This window comes from Thunnus maccoyii, chromosome 6 (genome assembly GCF_910596095.1).
Source record: "Thunnus maccoyii chromosome 6, fThuMac1.1, whole genome shotgun sequence".
Taxonomy (NCBI): Eukaryota; Metazoa; Chordata; class Actinopteri; order Scombriformes; family Scombridae; genus Thunnus; species Thunnus maccoyii.
Window position 1 is genome coordinate 27,536,730 of NC_056538.1, and position 26,697 is coordinate 27,563,426.

General features: G+C 37.3%; 1 protein-coding gene across 2 annotated transcripts in view; it reads right to left on the reverse strand.

The window, feature by feature from the left end:
- cntn5 (contactin 5) overlaps positions 1-26,697 on the reverse strand; it is a 108,880-nt gene that overhangs the window by 17,034 nt on the left and 65,149 nt on the right. The window contains exons 7-15 of one of the 2 annotated variants that reach the window (XM_042413889.1): positions 24,838-25,041; positions 19,877-19,979; positions 14,335-14,516; positions 10,985-11,121; positions 10,700-10,829; positions 8,012-8,156; positions 4,108-4,235; positions 3,533-3,708; positions 1,045-1,165 (exon numbers count right to left, since the gene is read on the reverse strand). In XM_042413889.1, the coding sequence (XP_042269823.1) occupies positions 1,045-1,165; positions 3,533-3,708; positions 4,108-4,235; positions 8,012-8,156; positions 10,700-10,829; positions 10,985-11,121; positions 14,335-14,516; positions 19,877-19,979; positions 24,838-25,041 (1,326 nt within the window). Of the gene's footprint in view, positions 1-1,044; positions 1,166-3,520; positions 3,709-4,107; positions 4,236-8,011; positions 8,157-10,699; positions 10,830-10,984; positions 11,122-14,334; positions 14,517-19,876; positions 19,980-24,837; positions 25,042-26,697 lie in introns of both variants that reach the window. The other variant, XM_042413888.1, reaches the window with a different exon arrangement.

Genomic DNA, 26,697 nt, shown 5'->3' on the forward strand with positions numbered 1-26,697 from the left:
TTTTTTAGTGTGCCCAACACAACAGCAGAAACCTTTCCTGTCTTAGTGCGTAACGTTAATTAAAAATAATTATATACATCAAACCATACTGGAACTGGGTGATTTGGCTGGAATTAATATAACAATATGAATTCTAAATTATTTTTTGATATACATGTATAAAATGATATGGCAAAATAACATAAAATTATTAAACTGCGCAGCAATTTCATCAAATCTCTCTGTAAAACAAAAACTTCAACAACAAATGTTTCATTTCAATTTGCTTGATTTGAACATCATAATATAAAGTAAGTAAAACAGTTGTAAAGTGTTACATACCTTATCTACAAACCCTCATAACACAACTCTACTGAAAGTCAAAAAACAATCATGTTGAATTCTCTTAAGCGAAACTAAACTCAATTTAGTTTTCATTAGATGACTGGCGCTTATAAAATTTCCCATCATTGTCAAATCAAAAGAAACCCTCATGTAAACACGTATAACCGTGTGATCAAAAACAGACCAGAAGCTGCTCGGACAATAATCGTTATGTGACATGATCAGCAACAATCAGAAACAGCCACAGAATTTGATCACTAGACATTTAAGCCAATCTGCTTAACAGCACACACTTGCATAAACTTGTTCTTGCATACGGACCGTCTGGCCAACCATACTCACAGCGACCATAAAAAAATTAGTCAAGATGGTCAATAATTAGTCAAGGGGGCAATAATGTTGAAAATGGTCATTGTGTGATTTCTCCATCAAAACCAAATGTCTGATATCTGATGTAATTAACCAACATCCCAGAGCTGCTACACTGGTGACAAACTGGAGGCTAATATCATAGATTTACAGAAAAGGTTAATTATGTCACAGAACAGCTTTAAATCACCTAAAAAAACTGGTCATAGTGTCCATTCAGTATGAGAATAATATGTGAATTCTGTTTCAGGGTATGTGGTTCAGCTCAAGGGGGGGAGTGAGTCACTGCCTCCACTATAAAATGTACAAGACGTCACAGTGCACTGGTGCGCTGACAGATAACAAGCTCACCTCTAACAAGAAGTTCAGCCTCTGCAAATACAGTGTCAGCACTGGTCTGGGCCCGACACCCATACTTCCCAGCGTGCTTCAACAAAATGCTCCGTATCATCAGATCCACCGTCGAAGACTGCTGCAAATGGGGAAAGGAAAGAGTTAGGTATTAAGCAAGCCTAAATGTGCTTGACACAAAAAAAAGTGTGATTCCTTTACATCTTGTAGCGGCTCATGTGGCTTGAGAGATTCCTGTTTAATTCAGGTGCTTGCTTGCTGCTACATTCTTCAGCTAGCCGTATTTTCTCTCTGTTGAAATGAGAAATGCCTAAGGCAAGACTGGGAATAATTCAAGGTCTACAGGCAGCTGTTTAGCACGAAACCTGATTAAAATTACAAACCATGCATCAGCCAGGAATCTGTTGTGCCTGTAAAGGATTGTCACTGCAAATACTTTCTCTCCAGAGCATGGGTAGAAGCAGAGGACACATCAGGACAGATGTGATTTTAACCTCCACTGTTGTTGAAGAAACAGTGACATAAACATGCCTCCCTCCTCTATAGCAAATTTGTTTTTAACTTAATTTTATGGTTTAGGCACTGATGATTCTTTTCTGTATTATGGAAAGGGGTAATAAGATGTGGTTTTGTAAAAAAACAAAACAAAAAAACCCATTAAATTAAATTAAAATGGTTTAAACTTCAAGCAAAAGTCAAATAGTTGTTTGCAAATATCTATTACAAGGTTGAAGATAACAGGAGAAATATCAGAATTAGGTTTTAGCAGATGTTGAGTTTACCTCTTATGATAAAAAGAAAGGTTAGAAAAAGGTGAACAGACAAATTTTAATTAAGTTTATTGTAACACATAACTATTTGTCTGAATAAGTGACATTTAGCCCAATGGTGTAAATCCACAAATATTTGCTGCTTTCGATTCTGTTTTAAACTGGCTTCCACTGACAACTCATATGATCCATCTCTCAATAACGTGCACAATACAGAATGGTGGGCACTATCAATTTACATATGCTGTGCTGAACATAATCCCCTAATGCACCAGCTGGTTAACTATGGAAAAATTACAACTGGAAACAAGGAACAAATAAAACATTAAGGTCAGAAAGAGTCCAACAAAGAGAAAAAAAAAGGTTAAAAGATGAAGGTGAAATGGCAAGTTTAACATTGCCACCTTGAAGGTTAAAGGTTTGTGTGTGTGTTTTGTTATTGCTGGGAGGATTTAAACTACATCTTCCTCAGAGGATCCTCAACCCTGTATTCTTTGGTACAATAAGGCTCTCATAATTCAAGAGCGGCTTACTTATTATGTAGGCTTTGTAAGAACACCGTGTTTTTACACAGCCATAGTCTGATAAGAATGATTAAGGTAGTCAAAGTCAAAGTCAAATTTATTTATAAAGCATATTTAAAAAACAGCCCACGTTGACCAAAAATGTTGTACAGACCAGAGCAGGTAGCTAAAATCACAAATACACAAGAAACACCGACATAAACAGCGAGGCACACGGCTCGTAGGCACAAATAAACGACACACGGGCACAGGCACAAGCCAAAAGTCAGCGACATCAGGAGGATTCAGAAGGTAGTCAATTAAAGTAAGTTTTGAGCCTGGACTTAAAAGAGTCGATGGAGGGGGCAGATTTGATAGGGAGGGGGAATGCTGTTCCACAGTCTAAGGGCTGCGACCGCAAAGGCGAGGTCAACCCTGAGTTTAAGTTTAGATTGCGGGAGAGCCAGGACCCCGAAGTCAGCCGACCTGAGGGACCTGGAGGTAGAATAAAGGGTTAGAAGGTCTGCGATATGGGAGGGGAGGTGGGGGGTGGGGTGGAGGGACAGCCTTTATAAACTTTATAAACAAACAGAGGAACCTTAAAATCAATTCTGAAGCGTACAGGCAGCCAGTGGAGAGAGGCCAGGATAGGAGTAATACGGTATGTTACATCTCTACAACGGTTCATTTTAAGTATAATTTTTGTCTTTATTATTTTCCTCAATATGTTCCATCGTCAATCGATGGCTGCCCCTGTCACGACCGTTATTACCTTTTCAAAGTCAGTGAGTCTCAAAACACGAATCTATCTTTTTTTTTGTGTGTTTTCATTTTCTCAGGAAGATACAATGCACAGGTGCAATTCAGAACAATAGATTAGACTTTGATATGCTGTACATGATTTTGTGATTCAATGCAGGACTTTCATGACACCAGTTTGATCTGTAGCAGAACTGATACCTAAAATAGTTGGTAGATGGTAGATGGTAGATAGGTTGATCCACAAGATCAACATATTTGGCCAAGAAGACAATTAAATTAAAAGAAATAATTAAACACCAAACATCTGTTTACAATAAACAGATGAACATTTATATGGACAGACAGACAGACAGACAGACAGACAGACAGACAGACAGACAGACAGACAGGTAGGTAGAATCATAACCAATTTGATAAATGTACTCTTACTTTTGCTCTTACTCTCGCTCTTACTGTTTGGATGTATTCAAAGTGGCCGCCATCCTGCTGAAAGTTGATTGGTTTCTGGTTGAAGAACCACTGGAAAGCCACATCCAGCGACGTGTCGTGCGTCGCCTTGCAGCTCAGCACCACGCTCTCCCCCACAGTCACTTCCACTCTGCTCGGGCTAAGATCCACACGCATGGCCTCTGGAAGCACAAAGCTGCTGCACTGTCACCTCAGGCTAACCCAGAGCTAGCGTCAAGCAGCTGCATTTGACTGTTTGATATCACCGCCAGACCGATCATGAGAAGCCAACCCTAACTTGGGTAAAAACACTCACCTTTCTCACATAAATATCTCTGCTTAGCTCAGATCTGACTGTTCACAGTGCATCTATGAGACAGAGGCCTTTACACTGTTAAAAGTGTGTCCTTGTAATATGATTCTTGAATGTGAGAGCCCTTGTTCACGGTTGAGCAAGCACAATAAATTTCCTGGCACTCGAGCAAAGGTGGGGGGTGGGAAAAATGACATTGGGGAGTGTTTACTGGTGGCCGACTTGTGCTAATTTGGCAGAAAATAAAGGCCCCCAGGGCATCACTTACCTTTTACCCACAGTATGGCAGTCATCTCTGCCGAGCCCAACTGATTCTCTGCCCGGCACACATAGTTCCCCTCATCCGCTCGGCTGGAGTTAACAATTCTCAGAGTGTTGTTCCGTAACAACATAATCCTGCGAGAAAGGACACAAAAATCAATACTGCTATGAGAAACAAATTCACGTACCAACAGTTGCACTACAAGTTCAAGCATGAGGTTATATGTTTGTGGTTGTGTCGAGTTACAAGAATAGTGATATTCACTGGGGGATGAGTATAGAGAAGTTAAAATAAACTGCAAAGATATTCTTCAAATAATCACCCACCAGAGATTCCCGTGGAAAAAAATATAAAATAAAAGTCTGTTTACAGTTAACAAGTTATTATCACAGAATTGAAGGACAAAAAAAGCGTCTGACAGTTAATTGTTTGTGTTGCAAAAAAAAAAAAGCTCAAAGGACTGGAAGGATGTGAAGTCAAGAACAGTGTTTGTATTTATTGTGCAACCTACAACAAGGGAGCATGAAAATGAACCCTTTTCAGTTAATATCAATGAACAATTGAAATATGTTAATGAATCTAATTTGCAGATAGCAGTAAGTGGCCCTATCTTGAAGAGGATTAAAACACAGATGCTATTGAAGATACAGATTAAGATAATGGGGGACAAATTTTCAGTAAAGGAGAGAGGGAAAAAAAACTGACTTTTATGTACGGTCTTGATGTCAAAAACAAAGAGACACAGTAATCTTCTGATTTTCCCTTTGGGTACGGTGATGCACTAGATCTGCCTTTGAAAGAACACAATAGGCTGCCCTATTTCAGTATAATTTAAAATTAATCAAAGGAAAATTTCAGGACAAATTTTCAGGAGAACATTACACATCATCATAAAAAAAAACAAAAAAAACAATGTTATGATTCTTTGTTCCTCTGCATTAATATTTCCATAAATCTAAATAAATGGTGCATTCATCATACAGAGTGCTCATGAATCCACCTGACAAACCCTTAGTATCGCTGCGTTCGATGAATCTAAACCAAAAGCTGTCAAACCAAGACGCGCATATCGCCGAGCTGTCCTCTTGGGAAACACAAATGTAATAGAGAGGAAAAACAAACTGGTAAACACCGTGTCTGCATTCATAAGTAGCCTCTTATCCACTTGAAGGACACTAGCAATATGATATCAACGTTTTGCTTTGACTTGTAACGTAACAGCTGGAGAATTAAGTGGTTGACAGATCATATAGGATATAACTGTATTCAACAACACAGCAAGCAGGTGTGTGAGCAGATGGCTTTAGTGCAGGAATCAAGTAAAAGTATAGTATTGTAAATCATGTTGAGCCACTGCTCTCCTCTCACTGTCCGGTGTCCGATCCTCTTCATTCAAAATGTAATATCACCATTTATGAATTATGAATATTTAGAAGTCTTTTTTTTTCTGCAGAAGATTCAAACACTTGGAAAGATGCGGGTGTGAGGTATTCTCATCTTTTAATTGAATTCATATTGTTTGGCATTTATATTAACACTAAGCTCTTTCATCATGGGCAAGGTGATTGAAATTGGCAAAGCGAAACTCATGAAGGCGTGACAAAATCTTGCCACACGATTCAGAGGCAATCTGCAGCCAGGAGACATATTCCAAATTAGGGAGGAAATTCACATCTGACAAGGACACTGACGCAGAGAGGACAAGATAGGGACTGTTGGGTACACAGAATATGCAAATTAACTCAACCATAGGAAATTTAAGGGAAACGATCACAGCAAATATCTCTTTATTATCTGAAGCGAGGTTCAAATAGGCTGCCACAGAATACAATGCATATTTACATACATACATTTTTAAAACATTTAACAATTTTTATAAAAATGACCAAATCATGCATTTTTTGAATCTAAAACAAAGAGGATGTGGGTTTCAATTGAGTCTGCCACGTACTTTCAAACTAATGGGATTAATACTTTCTATTTAAGAGACAAAAGCCCTGAACATTAGCGGAAATCCATGTTAATTACAAACCTTCATTAAGTCAGCACAGCTGTCAATGCCAGATAAACGTGAAGCTGTTTCGATTCCTCCCGTACTTCCAAGAATAGAACGTCTGTCCATCCATAAACTCCTTACTTTACAATAGGTAATGTCAGAAAATCCTTTGAAGAGTCACCCTGGCCAAGATCTAAAAACACACAGCTCCTCGTGCTTATTTTGGCTTTTTTTTTTTCAGATAAAAATCACCCTTTCACAAGATCGATCTCCAGTTGAGATGCGACCCCCTTAAGCACACTGTGTTATCTACTTCATTAATTCACTAGTACTGTTAAGTTGCAACAGACGTCCTATTAGTGTGTCAAACTCTAATTGGATTTGAGTTTTAGATTATAAAAACATTGTATAGCAGCTCAAGAAGAATCTGTGAGAGAGGCTTCAATTACTGATTGTATAAATTCTTTGATTATGAAGGAAATGAACCACATACATATATAATGCCAACACTTAATAGTGAATGATAAATTACTCTGAGGGGGGAAGAATAACTAACTGCTTCGTCAATATTTTTTTTGTGAACAATTTTCTGCTCTCTTAAGATACAACTTCATCTGCAGTCAGATAAAAACAAAATCAAGATGTCGAACAGGTATGAATCTCCCTGTGGTGTATGCCGACAACACTGAAAAATAGATTTGCAAGGGTTTGACAAATACCTCAAAGGCTTTATCAGATTCAGACAAGCCCGGGTCATTAATCACCATTTTTGGGCAATACGCTCGCTAACTTGTCCCCATCCATCAGTTCAACTGAATTTCTATTTTGTAGAAAACAGACATGCAAAACTACCTCTGAGAACATTTTTTTTTCTTCTTTCAATTGAAGATTAAATATTTTGCAGACTTGCACCAACCGCTGAAATAACTATGTTAAACAAATTCTTGGATACTGTTTCCATCCACCTGTTAGAGGCAGTAAGATTTGTCGCTGCCTGTTTGAAGGAGTGACACACCGAGGATCTGATTATCAACTGGCTACCCTTGCTGCCAAGGCTGTTGAGCAGACTGCTGAATCTTGGCTGATAAACAAAGGCCCCGTTCTCTCTCACTCAAAACGTGGGATGCTCAGCGGTGACTGATAATTTCAGTGGCGTCGCTCAGTTTGATTGATGGACCCTCACCCCGCCCAGCCCCCTCTAGGTGCAACTGAGAGATGTTTCTCATAAAAGATGATGCATCAAACTGCATGCGAATTCCAAATGCAATTGTACGGTCTAAATTGTCAGCATCCCCGAGAAGGAGGTGTGGTTGACGATGGGTCTCCAGAGCTTTACAAGTACCTAAGGTGTTTTATTTTAGCAGTGACACTTAATTTCAGTTATAGTAATGAAACAGTGATGTGTTACAACAAGACAATTCCTTGAGGGCCTGAGCCAGAATGATAACACTTGAATTCATGCAGTGAAACTATGATGAAAAACAATATAAAGATATTGAGGGAGGAAAACTTTTCATGACTTCATACATATTTTACAGGGCAATTAGCTTTATGTCATAATATTCTATTGTATAAACTGTGCAAAAATCTGATACTATTTATAACACAGAGCTGTAAACACAGTTAATCTACCACAGTCTGCAAAGAAAATGTGCAAGATCTATCCCAGTGAAAACAGCTCGAAGGAATCCTTCCTAAAAAGTTTTGAGTATTTTAAGGGTTTCATTTAAGGCACTGAGCAGAACACTGGATCCCTAGCAGCTCTGAGCTCCTGCAAGCTGCATGTAAAAGGAGAATTTCCTTACAAATATCAATAACTCGACTATAATTTTAAATTACAATGCATGCCCAAAGAGAGATATTCAGTCTGTAAAAAGCAAATTCTTTTTGCTAGTGAAACGTGATCTGCTGTACCTTTTATTTGGCTGTATCCTTCTGTCTCCTCTCTTCCATGTTATCCGTGGTTTGGGTGATGCCCTGGGTTTGCATTCTAATGATACATCTTTTCCAAGTGTGGCAATGACCCGTACGGGATTGGGGACAAAAATGGGTGCTGATGCTGCAAAAAAAAAACCCAACAAAACATTTTAGGATGTATCGGAAAACAACAACAACAATAAAAAAACCATAAAATCATTAGTTAATTCATTGATGTCACACAAACTGCCAAAAAACTAAAACAATGCTGCTTTGTATAAAATGTGAGCAGCTGTTTCGAGCACAGCGCCAAACACAAGCTAATTGTATGCTACCTGTTCACCAGAAAATGAGATCACCAATGGGATTCTTATGTAGCTCTGTGACTCCTGAACACTCAAGTGACATCTGTTTGCGAGCATGACTTGACTAGCTTATTTCTGCTACTTTGTTTATCTTTCCGCCCCCTGGTGGTAAAAACCTTCATAATGCAGTTTAAATCAGCGCGGCTGCTAAAATGTCATGCATTCTTTAAACGTAACACTCGTTTGACCTCATCAACTGCGGCACGTCAAAGTAATTATTCAAAAGGTGCTTGAGGGTTTAGACTGACACATCATGACTCAAAATGCTGCACGAAAACACTAATTTGTTTCAAAGTAATAACTAGAGTTCTCACATTAAGTATTATAAAGCACGCTTTAAACACAATACTGTACATGGTTTTAAATATGCTTTTATTTACCACACTTGGTCTGAATTCTCTGCTAATTTAGCATCCCCTATTACTATTTGCACTGTGTTCTGTAGCCTAACTAATCACTGAATCATTATCATGATGACATGGTTGGATAATTTGTGCAGCTTTTATGAAAAAATGTTTTAAATCGGGTTGCCTGAATGAATAATAAATACATAATATTTTTTAACAATTAAGGCTTGCTCAAGAGATTGAATTAAGCAGTAAATTTGATGTGGTTCTGCGTATTACACATTAAGGCCATCTACTGGCTGCGAGGCTTTGTCAACTGTGATTATTCAAATCCTGAATGATTCTTTATAGGTGACATTATACACAATGACAATTCAATCCCATCTGTAGCTACAGGCTGACCTCTCCCTATAACACTTGTGTCTTTGAGCCTGAGTAGTTGCCTGAGTGGCAGAGGTCCCTCTAGACATGAAAAGCAGCAGAAAACAGAGCAGTTGCTGTGTGTATTTGTTTTAATCAAAATAAGAGCAGGCTTGCAGCTGGTGGCAGCAGTACCCTTATTGCTTCACCCGCCACCCTCCCCGAAGAGCTGGATCTGGGACAAGATCACAGGCATGAGGGCAGCCGCTGCCCCCATGTAGCCTCCAGTGATCGCTCATCTGCAGGCTGTTATTAGCCATGTAATCTTTCCTGATAGTGTTTGCTTGTGGATATCTTCACAGAGAGCACAGGTCACTGGGAAGAGATGCCTAGGGGGTATAGTTATGAAAACATTCATCACCAGCTTCAAAATATCATCATTGAGGATGTGACTCTCAGGAAGGCGAAGGCACTTCCTCGTCAGCTAAGATAAAGCTTATTAAAATCTACAACTTCTGAGACTTGTGGACAATGCCATGAATTTAAATCAACTAACTAAACGGTGGTTGTTTTACAGAGATTTGAAACTTGATGAGTTAGGGATAAACATTTTAGAAGGGCTTCTACAAAAAAACTTTGCCCATTTGCAGTAAGATTTTCAAAATGCCACAGATTCCCCTTCAAAAAAGGGCATGCCACACAGACAGTAAATCAAACTGTCCCTCAGGGAAACACGAAAGGGGAATGGGTGTCACCAGATGTGTCCCAGTATAGAAGATGACAAGGAGAAAATAGTGCATCAACACAGAACAGTGGACAGCCATTCAGTACAACTGTTATGTTTTTAGCCTGAAGCCTTAAGGCTGAAGAGCACAGTTTCCTTGACTTTTTATGTCTTTAAAAGTACATGTGATGCATGTTTTGATGTACGAAAAAAAGATACAACTACTCCTTTCAACAATGTCAAAATTGTACAGTGTGTGATTGGCAATCATTGATGATTATAATTGATTATTGACTGATAGTAGCAAATGCTGCTTAATAAACACCTGATGAAAGTCATTTCGACAGTGAAGGTTTGCTTTTTCTAAGTAATGGGGATTGCGATGTAGCCTGTGCTTTGATGACAAACGATAGAGCGGAGATAAGACCCTAATGGAGTCATTAAACTCCATCAAAGAAACCACTGATGTCTCTCTTCTAGTGTTTGCTTCCATTAGTATAAATCTATACCTACAAGTCATTGCTTTTCATTCTCCTCAGAATAATGTAGAACTGTTCCAGACTCTCCTCAACTTGATACCTGCAGACACCTCATTGAATGTAACCATAAGGGTCCTTCTTTTATTCATGCCGCCCACTGCCTGGGTTAAATCAGGGACCATTGATTGGCAATCAGCACATCTCACAGTTCAGCGTTCCCCACTTGCATTTCAATCTACCTTACCTATCATCCGGTACCTTATTCAGATGCCAATACTCGGTCTGCATTTTATTCTTACAGAGTATCGAGAAATATGCTTTGCAGAAAAGAAAAGTTATCTCATACAAGATTTTTTTCTTTTACTGACTTGCTTGGTCTAATTTCAATTATAAACCGAAGGTGTAACTACCTAAAATCTTGAGTTCGGCATTAGAGTAGATGGCTCCATATTTATTTTCTGCAATGCACTGGTACATTCCCGAATCCATCTGCTGCACTTTTTGAATGCTCAGTTCTCCATTCACAATTTCAACTCGACCCTGTAACGAGACAAAAGTGAACGAAGGAACATCACAGCTGAATATACATATAACTGTCCATGATAATGCTACATGTAGAGGTTGTATGGTTTCATAGGAGTAATTCAGATATTTCAAGGTACAATCAACAAAAGGAGAGGTTACTGTGTAGGTACCTGGGTTGTCAAGGGCAAACCATTACGAAGCCAGCGATAGGTGGGCCGGGGCCTTCCTGTGGCCTTGCACTCCCACTGGAGCTTCTCGCCACTATCCATCTGAGTATCATTAATCATTCTGACCCACTGAGGGAGGGCTTGAAGAGAAAAAAAAAGGATTTAAGAGTAAGTATCTATGAAACACACACACATGTATGATCACCTGTTCTTATACAAAAAAAAGAATATGTATACATGACTACATGGTCAACAGACCCTGTAGGAGACAGCATTTAAATCAGTGGATGTAGTACACTAAGACTCTTTTATAACGTCCATTAAGGCTATAGTCACAACAGAAGCAAAAATTTGGTTTGGGACACACTTCAATATAAAAGTATTTATTTTTTCATCCATTGCGGCACATTATTTAAACCATTTCTTTATGCATTCTATGTTGTGTACAGCTTTTTATTTATTACACATTATTTTTGCGTCGGACCCATTTCCATACACTTCACTGATAAACCTGAGAATTAAACTACATTACATTATATAATAATAATTACTAGATAAGTTTCATTTTAACATCACAGGTTGACCCATACAAGCATACTCCCGAAACGGGGCTGACACACTTTCACTGTGTCAGTCTGAATGGGGTACTGGACATGGTTTTGAGTTTTGTCTAGGCTTAAATTTTCTGAACTGGTTTCCTAAAAGAATATTAGAATTACTCCAGAACTAAATAAAATACTATATAATTCTGTATATATTATATTGTTAAGAATATTGTGGTCAAAAATACTATACATAATAAACTTTACAGTAAAACCAGTATACCAGCACACCTCTAGCTAAGACCAACATGCACCACCAGTCACAGAAAATGCCCTAGAGATTTTCACTGCTGGAGCCCACAATTGCACTGTTGTCAGAAAGAGAAAAGCCAATATTCTCTCCTCTCCAAGAGTGGATCATGTTCATGTTTTTGGTATCATGTTCGTGACCATGTTCTGTTTTCTGCCTCTATCGCATGGCTCGCCTATGGCATAGGCAAACTAGATGACTGCCTTTCCTGAGGGCCCCTTAACCAAGAAGCTTTTTTTTCCCCCCTTTTCTTTCTTTTTCATAGCCTGCTTGCTTGTCTTTCCAAGGCTGCATACATACACAATTCCTGTCCAACTCAACATGCTGCAGAGAATTTCTGTCACAATTCTGAACGCTGTTATAGTACTGTATGACTGTATGTACCTTCTTTTCATCTTGTTGTCTCTTTCCATCTACTGGGTCTTATCTGTGGTTGTGCATTTTTCCAATTCTTGAACTGTATAAGAATATAAAAACTACAAGACCTTTTACTGGGGGCTGGATCGTTTGCCTTGCGTAGGCGAGGGAATGTTAGAAATTAACCCTAACCTTATTTCCTCTTTAATTTTCATCTCTAATGGTTTGCTCTACTTTTACTTTTAAAACTATAATACCTATATATAAAAAAAATAAAAAAAATGTGTGACCCATTTATGCAGATTATACTTTTGAGGACAAGTTAAACAGTTACTGATGATGACATACTATTATTATGTGGTTAATGTCACAAATTACTAGATTTGTAAGGCTTTAAATGTCAAACCTTCCACATATATTCATGAGATGTTTTGCTTGATCTTTGTTTTCTATAAAAACTACAGAACCAATTTATCCAGATGATTGCATAGTACGATACAAACTGCCAGACCCGAATGATGCACATTGCATAATGGTTTATTTCTTATTAAGTGTTTGCAGACACCGGGGAACCCTGCCACTGGGCTGCGTCTCCTACAGTTACATGCCAAGCACATTCTTTTCTATTCTTTGCATATGGCACCTTCAGTATAATACTTTTTTTTTGTGTGTGGTTTGATTGAATGATTATGGTCAGGAAGGTCTCCCTCACAATGAAAGTTCAAACTTCCAGCTGACCTGTGTAAATTACATTTAGCGTGAGGCTGCTACAAATTAGGCTCCCTATTCTCCTTGTGATGTCAACAGAATGGAGGTTGCCAAGAAGTGCAGGGCCTTGGAAATGTGTCCTACCAAGGCTGAGACAGTCCATTATCTTGGCCCTGTGCACATGGTACGGAGAGAGAGGAATGGGAGACATGCACCCTCATAGATAAATATGGTCACGGGCAAAGGCAGTAATTCAACGAGCTTACTAGTTCATCACACTGGTTTGAAAACTGAATTAAAGTCCATCCTAAAACTGATATGTAACCACTGTACATAAAAAAACAAAAATGCAGTACAATGTGCCTACTGCAAATATAAATATGATAACTTATTAACTACTCCCTATGTGTGAAGTTTTTTTGTGATAAGCCTAGATTTGGTTAAACAAATTATTCCAGTGTTTCCATCTGTTTTACATCTTAAGATTTATGCTGAGAACACTATGCTGTTAGTAAGGATGAGCTAAGTGTAAATATTTTCTGTATCTGTAAAGCCATAAGGTTCAGCATGACGTTAATTTTATCATCTGTCTATGTTTGAGACAGTCCATATGGATCATTCATGTGCAGCCCAAAATGTATGATCATGCTGATTGAATGCACGAAACATATGCACCGACAAATGTGCGAACACGTCTGTGTATATAACCACCCGACGTAGAATAAACAGAACCGACTACCTGCTGTCTGTGTCCGTATTGACGTATAACCCAACCTTAATGGGTATTCCCTTTAACTGATCATTTTGTAAATACTGCTGATTTAATTTAAAATATGTAATGCGGATCTCTTAGCTGATATATATGTTTTTGTAGTGACAAAGATAATGAAATAGTTGTGCTCAGCAAATTCCATGGATATCCTGTATATAAAAAAAAAAACTACTTCAGATCACATTATGACAAATCTTTGAGAAATACAGATAATAGAGTCTATTACAATAAAAAACAAAGCAGAGGAGATGTTCAGAACATTGTGCCTGGGACAAAACACACCTGTTAAGGGACCTGTTCCTCTTGCAACTATAAGAAACAGCTCATTTGTTGTGGTGATGAACACTTGTTCTTGGATTATCTCAGATGGATATATAATTAGCCCTCTGACTGTTCAGCAAATTCAGATGGACTGGTATTAGTCCCCTGGCTTGAATTTGAGAATACTGTCACTTGCAAAGATTATAGCATGAAAAATCATTGGAAGCAGTTCAGAATGATCAAAATAGCTTACACAAAGGTTTCTAGTTGTTTATAGCGCTGTTTGGCCCACTATTCCTGCAATGAAATACATCAACACTCGTGCTCTTAGATGATGTATGATGGCTGTACAAAGGTAAAGGATAAACAAATCAATGGAGAAAAAGAGCATTCTTTGACTCACTGTAGACCTGTAGATGTCCTTTGAAAGCAGTTCCTCCTCTTGGATTCTCCGCTTTGCACTCATAAGTTCCTGAGTCCTCCAGCTGAATGTTGGGAATCTCCAGCACAGCCTGGGACTTCCGAAGTCTTGCTTTTTTGGGGATGTTTCCATTTATCTTCCTCCATGTGATTGTTGGCACTGGGCTGTGAGGAGAACAGAGTAGGATTATATACTCAACAGTACAGTGAAACAGGAGGACAAGCAGTATTTACACATATTTTACAGTGTGAGCTGAAATGATGTAATTCATAATTCATAATAAAAAATGTCAGGTTCTTTGTTTCTTTCTTCTTGCTAAAAAATAAGAGCATTATTATTAGGATAATATGTAGAGGATATACAGTACTGTACTGTACACTCAATAGGTGTTTATTTGAGAATGACCTTGTAATAATAACTATGATTAGTACTATTGATATATTTTTAAAAAAGATAACATTGATAGATTCTCTCTATAGTTTGGCTGTGTGGGAGAAAATTAAAAGAAACAATTAAAACCTTTAACAATTTTGAGTCTTTCTTATATCGCATGTGTGAACTGTATCAGCTTAAACTAATGCTTAGTTACTACTCATTTACTCATAGTTGGTGGGTGTAGTGTGGTAGAAAAAAAGAAAAAAAGAAACATGAAACTGCTCATAACAAGATCTGTGGATTATCTTGAGTAACCAGGTCATGGTTTCTTGAGAGACACTGCTGTTGAGTTTTTCAAATGTATTTTTCTGGTGCTTTGATCACCACAAGCTGAGTGCCATCCAGTTCCATTGTATCCAAGAGAGGTCAGACATCTCCAAATCTCAGCAACTCACATCAAAATGATCTAGATTGACAAATAACACTACAGGTAAAAGGAAAAATATGTATTTTTGAGGGTGAACTGTCCCTCAAATGCTCAATCGCTTTGTTGTTTATTCAGAAAAAAAAGGGAAACTGAAGAATCTTCACAGTTTCTAAATAAACTATATCATTAATACTTACAGAAAAAAATATCTGGCTGTAACAAACCTACGAATACCAGATGTTCTTCATCTGCAGTTAAGTACTGACATACCACGATGCTTATTTAATGTTCGTTCTGCTCTACATATGAATCATTGACCTTTTGACCCCTTATGATATATTTACTGTGCCGAATGATCCACACATAGGATCAGGGACCATATTCAAATCAGGTTATTACAACAGCCAGAGAGAATTTTATGATTAGTGTTCGAGCGTTGCCATCTATCCCTGTTTATTCATGGATTTCCCTATAGATCCTTATGATAGATGACTTGCACATGCAGAAAGCGAATGTCTTACTATGCGCTATCAGTAGCACTCTTGTATGACAACTAGATTTGACAGGTCTCTGAAAGATGGAAATGTGACACCATACCTCCAGTGAACCCATCAATCATTTAGCCAAGATGGAAATGTTACATCCTGAGCTTTTTTATCTGTACTAAATTCACAAGGACATTGAAGTGCTCTTGGCTGCAATGGACTTGAATTAGGATTCAGAGCATGTTTTGTATTAAACAAAGTGTTCTTTTTTCATTGTGGACAGGAGTTTTATGTCACATACCAAATTTGGGGAAAAAGTCCTGTCACCTGTCAAGATCCAAGGATTGAAAAAATATTGAGGATGCAGTTTTTTTGAAAAATGTGGATTAGCATAGCAGTCTTTTTTAGACACAACATACAGTACATGATGATAATATGACACATTCATACTGTAGACAGTCACAATATTCACTCTTTACTTGACATTTATTTGACATTCATTCCAGTTGAGCTGAAAAAATAGAAAAGTATAATTTTACCCTTTAGTTATACATTGATCCAGCCATCAGAAGTCATTGTCACCACTAGTATCTAGTGATCTGCAGTGCGGATATCTATACAGTTCAATAGGATCAACTACAAATATCTACCCATACAGTATGAGAACCAGGGGCAAAATGTGGGGCCATGGGTAAATCAAAGATCTGTGGTGTAATGTGGGTTCACTTGCATTTTCATTTTAATATACCTGTGGGGTGTTAGAACATAAACACATTCTAACAATAGGCATAGATACTGAATCAGTGCTCATGAATATGGTATGAAGTTGTTATGAAGCACTTCCTTATATTGTATGATATTGAATGAGAATTTTGCTCCAACTAAACTCTCGACTAGCCAGAGAACAGAGCAAATCTATAGAGACCTTGAGGGGCTGGAGCATGAGGGTGAATCTTCCTGAGTCCGTGGCAGGATTTCTCTTTGGAGGTTGAATTATGAGCACTAGGTATGTACGTGTTCACAGGACTGGGGGCAGGCAGAAGGGAATAGGCTTACTCAGCTCAGAAATGAGAAACTCTGCCTGTCACTGTCTTTGTATGAAACTGTTGGCATAAACTCCTGAACTCTGAAGCTCTGGTCATGTACATTTTATCACAGTGTACAAACTGAGTATTTCATACCCTTACATTGTGAATGTATTACACACTGGAGTTTATGTAAGGTGTTACAATTTTCAATTGAAGAATGTGCCCGTAGCGAGTTCTGTAGATTACATCTTAATTAGCATTTCACACAATCGCTGTGCCCTCATCTGGACTTGTTCTGTACTAAAAGTTCAAAATTAAATCTAAAAACCAAAATGTAGTGGAGGATTGATTTGCATTAGACTATTAAGATCTACATATTATCCCACCACTTAGCTCATTTGTTAAGCTTTCAATTTCTCGATACCTTTGGGAAATTCTACACCGTTTTTTTTTAAATGAGCACCTATTGAGATGAAACACAAAGCCACACTTTACAGGTATGATCTAGGCAAAAACAGCTGTCTTTCAAAAACATTAACCAAGAGTGTAAAATCTATTGTTATTAAGAGGTACTTTCTGTTGCAACTGAAAATGTGGTCCTTGTGGCCCTGTATAGCTCAATGAGTAGAGAAACTGCTAGGGTTTCAAGAGTTTGATTCCCTCTGGGGTCACTGAAACTAAAAGTATCTCACACTACTCTAAGGCAATTTGGATGAAAGCTTCTACCACATGCCACATATTATATTTTAAGTGGAAATGAGTGGGAGAATGTGTAACCCATCAAATGTACAAGGTTTTTTGAACTACAGTGAACCTTATACTTCACTGTCCCTTTAAATAAAAACAGCTACCAGCACTGCACATTCCACAGTTTCTTGTAAATCACACTGTGAAGCCAATGTTTTAATCAATTTTCTTATTTTTGTAAATCTATAGGTAGTATATCATAATCTATAGTTGGTTATAATCATTCACAGTAGCTAACCCGATACATTATTTATTAAACTGGCCGCTGTTGCTTAAATGAACCGAATACATGCTGAATCATAACTGTCTTCCACAACCCAAATTTATATGATAATATTACATATCACCTCTATTTAAAATACAATTTATTTTCAGTATACTGGACACTGTTAAACAGTCAGTGTATATTATGTTTATGTAACAGAAGCAAGCATGAATCTAACTTTTTTGTCACAGATATTCAACCAGAAAACATCCACTAAGCCTGGCTGCTGGACGGCAGACAACCCAGTAAACTATAGTGGTTTAGATGATGACAATGAGCAGTGCCATATTTTGTTTTGAACCGAGCGCTACTGTGTATTTGGTTTACAACACTGCTTAAAGAATGAACTAATTGCCTGTTAAGTAATTTTGGTCTACGCCTATATAATCCTGTTGAGCCTTGTCGGGCCACACATCATTTGTGAGCTGGCTTTGTGACCACTGCTAATGAAGGCAGTAACTGCAATAAACTGAGCTGGATTGTTATTGGCCTTTGAATATAATTGGAAGTTTTGTTCACATGAAAGACATGATAAGCCCATTTGGAAAGTGCTAATGAAGCCCTTTTCCAGCCAAAGTTGTTCTTGGTTTTATTTATCTATTTATGTATATGAAGTAACCAGAAACACAGTTGATGCTCCACAAAACAAATACCAGTTTTTATCCCACAGAAACAGAGAATCCACCTAATCATAAGTTATAAAACCATAATTAATAATCAGTCTTGCAGACATTACTAAATATATAACACCATTACAAGGTAATAGAATGCTAAGCTATTTACAGTTAAAGAGGACTATGTTTTTTATTGATCTCTTTTTCATTTTCATTGTCTCATTGTTCTCTTTGCCCTTGACTGGGACCTATAAAGTACTGTCACTGGTAAATATCACGACAGACAATCACATCAAGGAGCTATGGCATTCACACACAAAGAGCTATTCTGTCTCGTCTTAGCCAATGGTGCCATCATGCATATTGATCAACAGGAAAACAGAACTCATTTTAACTTCATTTTCAGTGCTATATAAAGGCTGCCATTTCTTAATAGGGTGCATTGATAAATCATTCATCTCTACGTAAAAGGGTAAGTCGCTGGAATCACTGTCTGACTGAAAGCCATCATGCACAAATTACTTTATTGAGGGAAGCACAGGGCAAGGACTCAAGCTGCTTGGCTGTTCTACAAGCACCCAAAAAAACTCCTGCTCGGTTTGAAAGGGAAAAGTAAGGGTGTGATATTATAATGCAGTGTCTATATATTTAGAAAATGACTTGCCATAATGTGGATAATTAATTGAAATCAAGGTAAACAATTATGAGGTTCTTAGTCATCTTAGATTAGAGATTGTTTGCACTTAAGATGGCAGTCAAGCAATGAATAATTCATGCTGAATAATTATAAACAAAATGGAGTAGGGATGATGAAAGATTATGTTTTGCAATGGAAATGATATCTTCTAATGTTTAATACCGCTTCAACTTTGCTTTGGAAAATAACATATAGAAAATGTTTCTGAATCATTTTTGATTTGAAAGTTAAATTTTTTACAAATAAATGCAACTCCCTTTTTGGTCTTTCCTGCCCATAGTTTAACCATTCCAGTTATTTTAATACAAGACTCAATTTCAAAAAAATATTTTTAATTTAAAAAGGTAATACATTTGCAAAGCATGAAACCAGAAGAGCCAACTTTATTAACTGTGTTTTTTATTTTAGTCTCTGTGGACACAAGTGTGCTTTCCCTCCTGGCAGACAACTATTACAATTTCATTTTTTTTTTTTTTTTTTTCATAGACATAACCTTGGCTTTCTACATTCATAACACACCCTGAAAGCACCCAGGAAACACAGATACATTAGGGCTCTCAATTATGAGAACACATGGGTCCCTAGGGGAGAATTCCCTATTCAGTCTTCCCCCATGCACTAACATGCCATCTAACAGTAGAGCTACTATGCTATACTTCTCTACACTCACTTAACATCCTGCCTGAAGACAAGATATGCCTGGTTCCCATTCAGGTAATGGAATAATATAATTTAAAGGAGAGAGAAAAACACAAGGAGAATTATCTAAAGGATCTCTTAGCAACAGAGCGGTTATAGGCTGTAGTTTACTGTTCCTGGTGATTAATATGATACTGCTGTAATAAGCAACAATCTATATTTGTGCAATATGTCCTTGTTTACTTACTTCCCCAGAGCAAAGCACTCCAGTCTGACAGTGACTCCCTTGGCAGCCAGAACAGATGTAGGAAAATGCACTTCAATTTTGGGCTCATATTCACCCATGACACCTGGAAAAGGTTAAGAAAGAAGAATTGCAGATATTAAAACCAAGCAGATTGAAAAAGCCACTTACCACCATTTCCCATCATCCTCATCCTCTTACATTTTTACTTGCAGAGACTGGACACAGTGATTTCGAAAATAATCAGGATGCCCACTTCCTATTGCCCTGGTACCTGCTTTGAGTATGCAAACAACAACTGTGGAACAAAATTTGGCAGCGAATTTAACTTTCCTGAGGATTCCTGGTGCTTTGGCCTCTCATGATAAACACGATACATTAAATCATGCAGTGTTCAGTTGAGGGTCTGCACATTATGCACACCATCTGGCATATCTTTCAACTATCCACCTTCATTTTACACACTGTTTATTAATAGGGCTGGTAATACTGTTTTAGATCAAATACAGTGCATGCACCTGAATAATCATATTTTTGATCTCTACAAAACATTGTGGTTTTGAGTAAAACATACAAGATTAGCCAAGTTGATACGTTCTTTCTTCTGCAGGTAGCATATTATCATCTATGCACAACAACAATGTCTACTGTGCAAGACATGGTAAAATAGGCCATGGTCTCAGAAAACAAACCATTAAGATGATGTACTAACAAATATACACCAATGACAACAGGGAAAAATAGTGTATTATCCTTAAGAATTAGTAATCCACTCTACAGTTCGCAAATACATTGCAAAGGGCACAAGAGATAACGTGTTATCAGTCTTGCTAAGTGCCACTATAACTAACACCTCCACTCTAAGTCATAGCCAGAGGACATGTTTTCTTTGTTTATTCATCTGTATGTTAAGGTGGTCATTTATAATTCACCCATTTGTCAGGATGATATGTCAGATGGCACTGAGCAAATTTGGAGTAACAAACGAAAACACCTTCATCTGGGATCTAATTACTACTATCTGTCTTTTTAAATGGAAGTCTGTGATATGAATATTATATGAGCGTTTTACTCTTTACAGAGGAATGCACACACAATCATTACATATGAACGCCATCAATGGACACACTGTTAACCCCAGCACCTTCATGACAATCACAATAAAACATATCAGACTGTATGCAGTGCTGCTCCAGGTGCATTATAACGTACATGATCAGTAAGACAAATGACCGGCATGACATTTGAGAAACCATAATTACACCTCCTACGTGTACCTGACACTTTTTATGTGATAAAATGAATGCTGCAAAGACAGAGTAGGGTTATTGAATTGTGGCCCACTATGTATGGAAAATGAGTTTTATGATATTTGTTCCAAAGAACTTTTCAATTTCAATCTCATTCTCAACATTTATGGCTCCAAAGCAGCCCTTCACATGTAATGAATTTGCAATATTTCATTGGTTCATGCCATGGTATATTTAATATCATATAAATTCAGCCTCAGTGGCTGGACTTGATAGAATTGAAAGAAATAATGTCTAGGCTTGGTGTGCTAAAACATTACCGGCCCTCATTTGTAGTGTCACTCTATATCTTATGTTCCAATTTCATTTATTAATCACATCGAAATCACATTTTTCTGTTGTGCTTTGTTCTTTTGCGAACCAATTTTTACAGTATGAGGCCATTCCTAAAACTTTTTCAATGCTTTTAGCATAGTAAGTGTTTCTTTGTCTCCGTTATCCTGTCCTGTCCAGATCTGTTATCGATTGATGTTTTAGTACAACTCCCAGAAGCACTGGTAACACAGTCCCCCTGTTTATCATTTATAAGCAGTATATAAACATCTAATAAATGGTCTATAACACATATATATATACAATATAATTATAAGCAGATATAAGGACATTTTCAAGTGTTTATTAATGTGCAGGATTGGTATAACTTATGAGGGCAGTATACACCATCTATTGAATGTGTATACTGCTTACAAATGCTTAATAGGGGACTTATAGTTAGGTGTTAGTGAAGCATTAATACTAGAATAATTTTGAATCTAAGTAAAAATAATAAATACATTGTAAAATGGTGACACATAACTTAAAACAGACAGATTTTGTAACAAATTCCTTAGACCTGCATGAAAATTTTAAATCCAAAACTTAAATTTCCCTTTTATTGTAAATGTAGAACGATGTATTCAGATTTTCTCATGTAAAAGTACAATTTTGTTTGGTTTACAAACAACTACCTCTTACTTTCTCCATTGCCATACACTTGAATTGTTCCTGCCAATTTCTGCACAGCCGGACTGGTAATAAATGGATTGTTACACCCATAATGTAGAAAAAGTCCACCCTTGAGGTTACTGATCCTCACCTATACCAGCAACACCAGCAGTGAAATATCTACACAAAAAACATAATAAAACAAAATGGTACTTTCTTAACAGCAGAATGTGCACATTCAGGGTAAAGTGCAATGATTTGTTTTGACTACACAACAAAAAATATGTTGGTTAGTAAAAAAAAAAACATGCTGACATCCAATATGGCTATGGGCCTATGGTCTTCAATAATAATAATAATAATTCAGAAGACACGCACATGTGGAGATGATGTGCCCCCAAACATTATGTTTCACTGATATTACTGTCATTGTGGAGAGAGAAAATGTCTTATGACAACAATAACACCCCCAGTGCTGCAGTCCAACTGGACGTATCTGTAATTTTTTTGACAGTTTAAAATTGAATTGTAGATGGATAAATTCTAATGTTGTTTGTTTTTCCACTCATCATAACTAACATCTGCCAGTTTCACTCCTGTACTTACCAACATTACTGATTCAAATAAAGTTTAAAAATCAATAACTTAGATTAAGTTACTATTAAGTATTACTACATGTATAAAATGTCACTCAGTTTAAGAATGATAACAGCTTGTACCTTTATAGTTCTAAGTTATCACTCACAATTTCCATTATAATAAGTTTATAAGAAAAAAGACAAACAAACTACAAAAGCAATGGCTCCTCTTAACTGTCAAATAAATAATCAGACATTCTGGCAGGTTTACAATGATCTGTAATTTACAGGATAGCTTATGTTAAAACAAGCCAAAAACTGCATCACTATAAACAAAACTGTGCATGATAAATATAGTAAACATGATAGGTTATGGTAAACTAGAATGTAGCTTTGCAATGCTATTATAAATCTCAGGTTAAAACTTCTGGTTTTCATCTTTGATTTTTACTTCAAATAATTTAAAAAAAAACTCACAATTTGATTCCAACAGTTTAAAACCTCTCTGAAGCTCAATTGTGAAGCTCTATCACACATATTCACTTACAAGTTACTGCTATACATATACATTCTTTTTACACCAAACAGGCAAATCAAAGAGAGTATCTTTCTGCAATGTACTGTTACTTTACTGTTGTCTGTTTAAAAACAGTGCATTAGTCCAGAGTTCAGAGCTTAGCCCCGCTCTGCTCAAGGTGGATTGCAAACTGACGATCGATGACTTCCAACAGGGTATAATAGAGCCCAGATGCTTGTTTTGATTGAGAGAGTCAGGGTTGGAGCTGACAGTGGTGAGCCACACACGGATCCAGCTTGAACTGTGTAATAATCACTCACTTTTACTGAGGCACAGATTGCGGCGTCTGATTGGTCAGACTCCAATGACTGAGGGGTGCACACAGCATGGGAACATTTGGGTGTCTGCTGTGAGATGTGCCAATGTAATTTTCAGCATTTTAGACCAAAATTCACATTATAGATGGCTGCTGAACATCATGAGATTTGCAAGGGATGCCAAGACATTCTTTGGCATAATGGACCTACAGCTGTAGAGACTTAATTCGGCCATGTTGTTCTGCAGGTGAGAGTGCTGTCCTTCAGCCCATGTACCATAGCATATCACAATACGGATGCTGCAAAATTGACTGCTTTTCCACCACTCATGGTTGCAAAAATAACAACAAACAAAAAAAGACCATTTCTGTTTCTTTTATCCAACCATGAACCATACTAAAATGCTTATAGCAGACTGACCATAATGCACTTCTGACTGTATTTCACATCTCAATTAATAAGAGACACAAACCAATTTAGCATGGTTATGTGCTAAGTATTATGTATGCCTCTGAGGACCATTTCAGACAAGGTTATACAAATACAGAGTAAAAATCTTGCTGGAAGGGATGTAATCCTTAAGAGGTAAATTTGTGTTGCAACATTTGGAACAAACCTGGTTCCTAAACACAAAGGCCCTTTCACAGCTTCACTTGGGATGTAATCTCAGTGGTTCTTTGAAACCTTGACAATGACAAGCACTTGTGTGAAGTGATGGACGTTTCTCTGTGTAGTCAGATGTAAAAAGCCTGTAGGTGAAATCCACACCTGAATCCAACAAACAGCTCCACAGCATGGCTCCTGAGAGGCTAGTATAAAAGAGCGAAATCCCATCCACAGCAAGGGCCATTGATTCAGTTAATTTTATGCTGGAAAATGATTTCCCTGATGGCTAGTTTCACCAAAGCACATTGTGAGTGAAGAAGGCTCCCCACACTAATGTTAAAGCATTGCTCACTATCTATTTACAGTGTGTATGGAATTCATAACGCCCTCCACTAACATGAGGCTCAGCGGAACGCAGACCGCCCCACTTTTATTAACCTATCTGATCTGAAAAAAAATCTCCAAATGCATTATGATACAATAAAATGCACCAGCAGAAGATTTTCATCTGTGCTAAACAGGTTCAGAGGGAGGAAGCCCTGTAATAGATCTAAAAAAAAAAAAAAAACTCTAAAAAACCCAAACGTTTTTACACTTTCAATACTTTGTGTGTGGTTTATTCAATGAAATCCATTAGATTTGTCGGGCCTGGGCATTCATACAAATCAGTAGCTATCATGTGTGAGAGGTGCTATAAATCTGAGAGCCTCACCGTCTTTTTTCAGTGTTAGAGGTGTTGGAGGGCTCAGGACCCGTGCATTTGTCACCGTGTTTTTCACCAGACAGATGTAACTTCCAACGTCAGAGGGTTGCACCTTTGAGATGTACAAGTTTCCAGTGTCTTGGGAGATGAAGCGCCGACTGTCTTCAGCAACAAATGAGGGGAACTCATTAAACACCCAGCTGTAGATTATCTCTGTAAAAGCAAGAGGAGAAGATACAGATTAGAAAAATGCAGAGCCTATTCTTCTCCCTATTTTGACTTACTCTACATGTTTGTAACAGCCCTCTATGCACTCTGTCGAAATTCCTGTGTGTTAAAAAGCTAATTATAGTGGGATGTTTCTGCACATCTACATCTCTGGTAAACCTCAGACAACTCCATAAGTATTATTCTTAATAGTCAATACTTGTAGAACAGTAATAAATGGTAAATACACTTCATGCAGAAGAGTAAAGGAAGTATTATATTTTGGCTGGATTGTTGACTACAGTAAGTTTGTGGCAAAGTATGACAAATAATTACTGAAGCACAAAAAAGGTTCTTGCGGTCTCATTACGTGAAAGAGCAAGAATATACTATAAAAATGGTGCATCTGATCCCACATAAAGACTACTGCTACGCTCTGAGTTAGAATTTGTTACAGCCTGTATAGGTATCAGTATAATATTGTATATACTACATCAGTCAAAAAAGAACAAACACTAAGAAAATTATTAATCACAGATAGTATGGCACAACACTGATAATGCCCCACTTGCTATCCACTTCTGAATAACTATGAAACAGTAATAATTTAAAAAAAATAATAAAAAAAAAATGAGCATGGGATTTGCACAGCAACAAAGCCTCAGCATGCTCATCAGCATAAAATGACTGCTAGACAAAGTCTAGGAAAATAATATAGAGGCCTCTATGGATGAAAATAACAATTTAACAGGACCTTAATGAGCATGTTATTTGCAGCGAGGTTATTTTAATTAATTGGTGATAACATCAGAAAGGTAAAACTGGCATATAATAACTGAGATTTCAGAGTGGACTAATTCCAGTGAGCTTGGTTGAGTATGTGCATGCTTTTGTGCATGCATATGTGTGAAGGGTCATTACATAACACGGGCAGTCTTCTGTTATCTAGTGGATGAACCAAATCCAACAAGACAGGGCACTGAAAAGGACTTTTCTGTCTTTATAGCTAATATTCTCAGAAAAAATGATCAATATTTGTTTGTATGTTGAATCTTTTAGATTTTATTCATGTGTTTTATATTTTTCATTTTTTAGATTCCAGTCAATATGCAGTCAGGTAGGGTATAAACTCCCTATCCCTGGCAGCATGCTGATATACAAATAAAATTGCAAAAAAAAAATAGAAATATTGCAGATTTGGTATGAACAAATTGTGACTCTGCAGGAAAAAACAGCCAGACATGGTTGTTAAAGTGACTCTTAATAGGAATGAGTGGATAATAAAATGGATGGATGAAGATATAGTAGAGCATATAGTAGAACATATAGTAGTAGTATATAAGAGCATGCTGTTTGCTTTGTGTCTGTTGTGCATAGTTCTAAACAGCCACATCCATCATTATATTAAAAAAGATGACTGTCAAACGCAGGGACAAATTAATCTATTCAGTGTTGCAAAACATTATTTCCACAACTCTTCTGCATTTGCATCCAATGGCTATATTATTTTTTTTACATTATCACTTTCCTCTTAGTAAATAATGAACTACCTGTTGTTTCAAATCAGTTCGACACTTAATGTTAGCTTAAAGTTAGTGGCTGCAAAAAGGCAGAAAGCTGAATCAAATACAAGTCAATTTTCAATTATTATATATATCATAT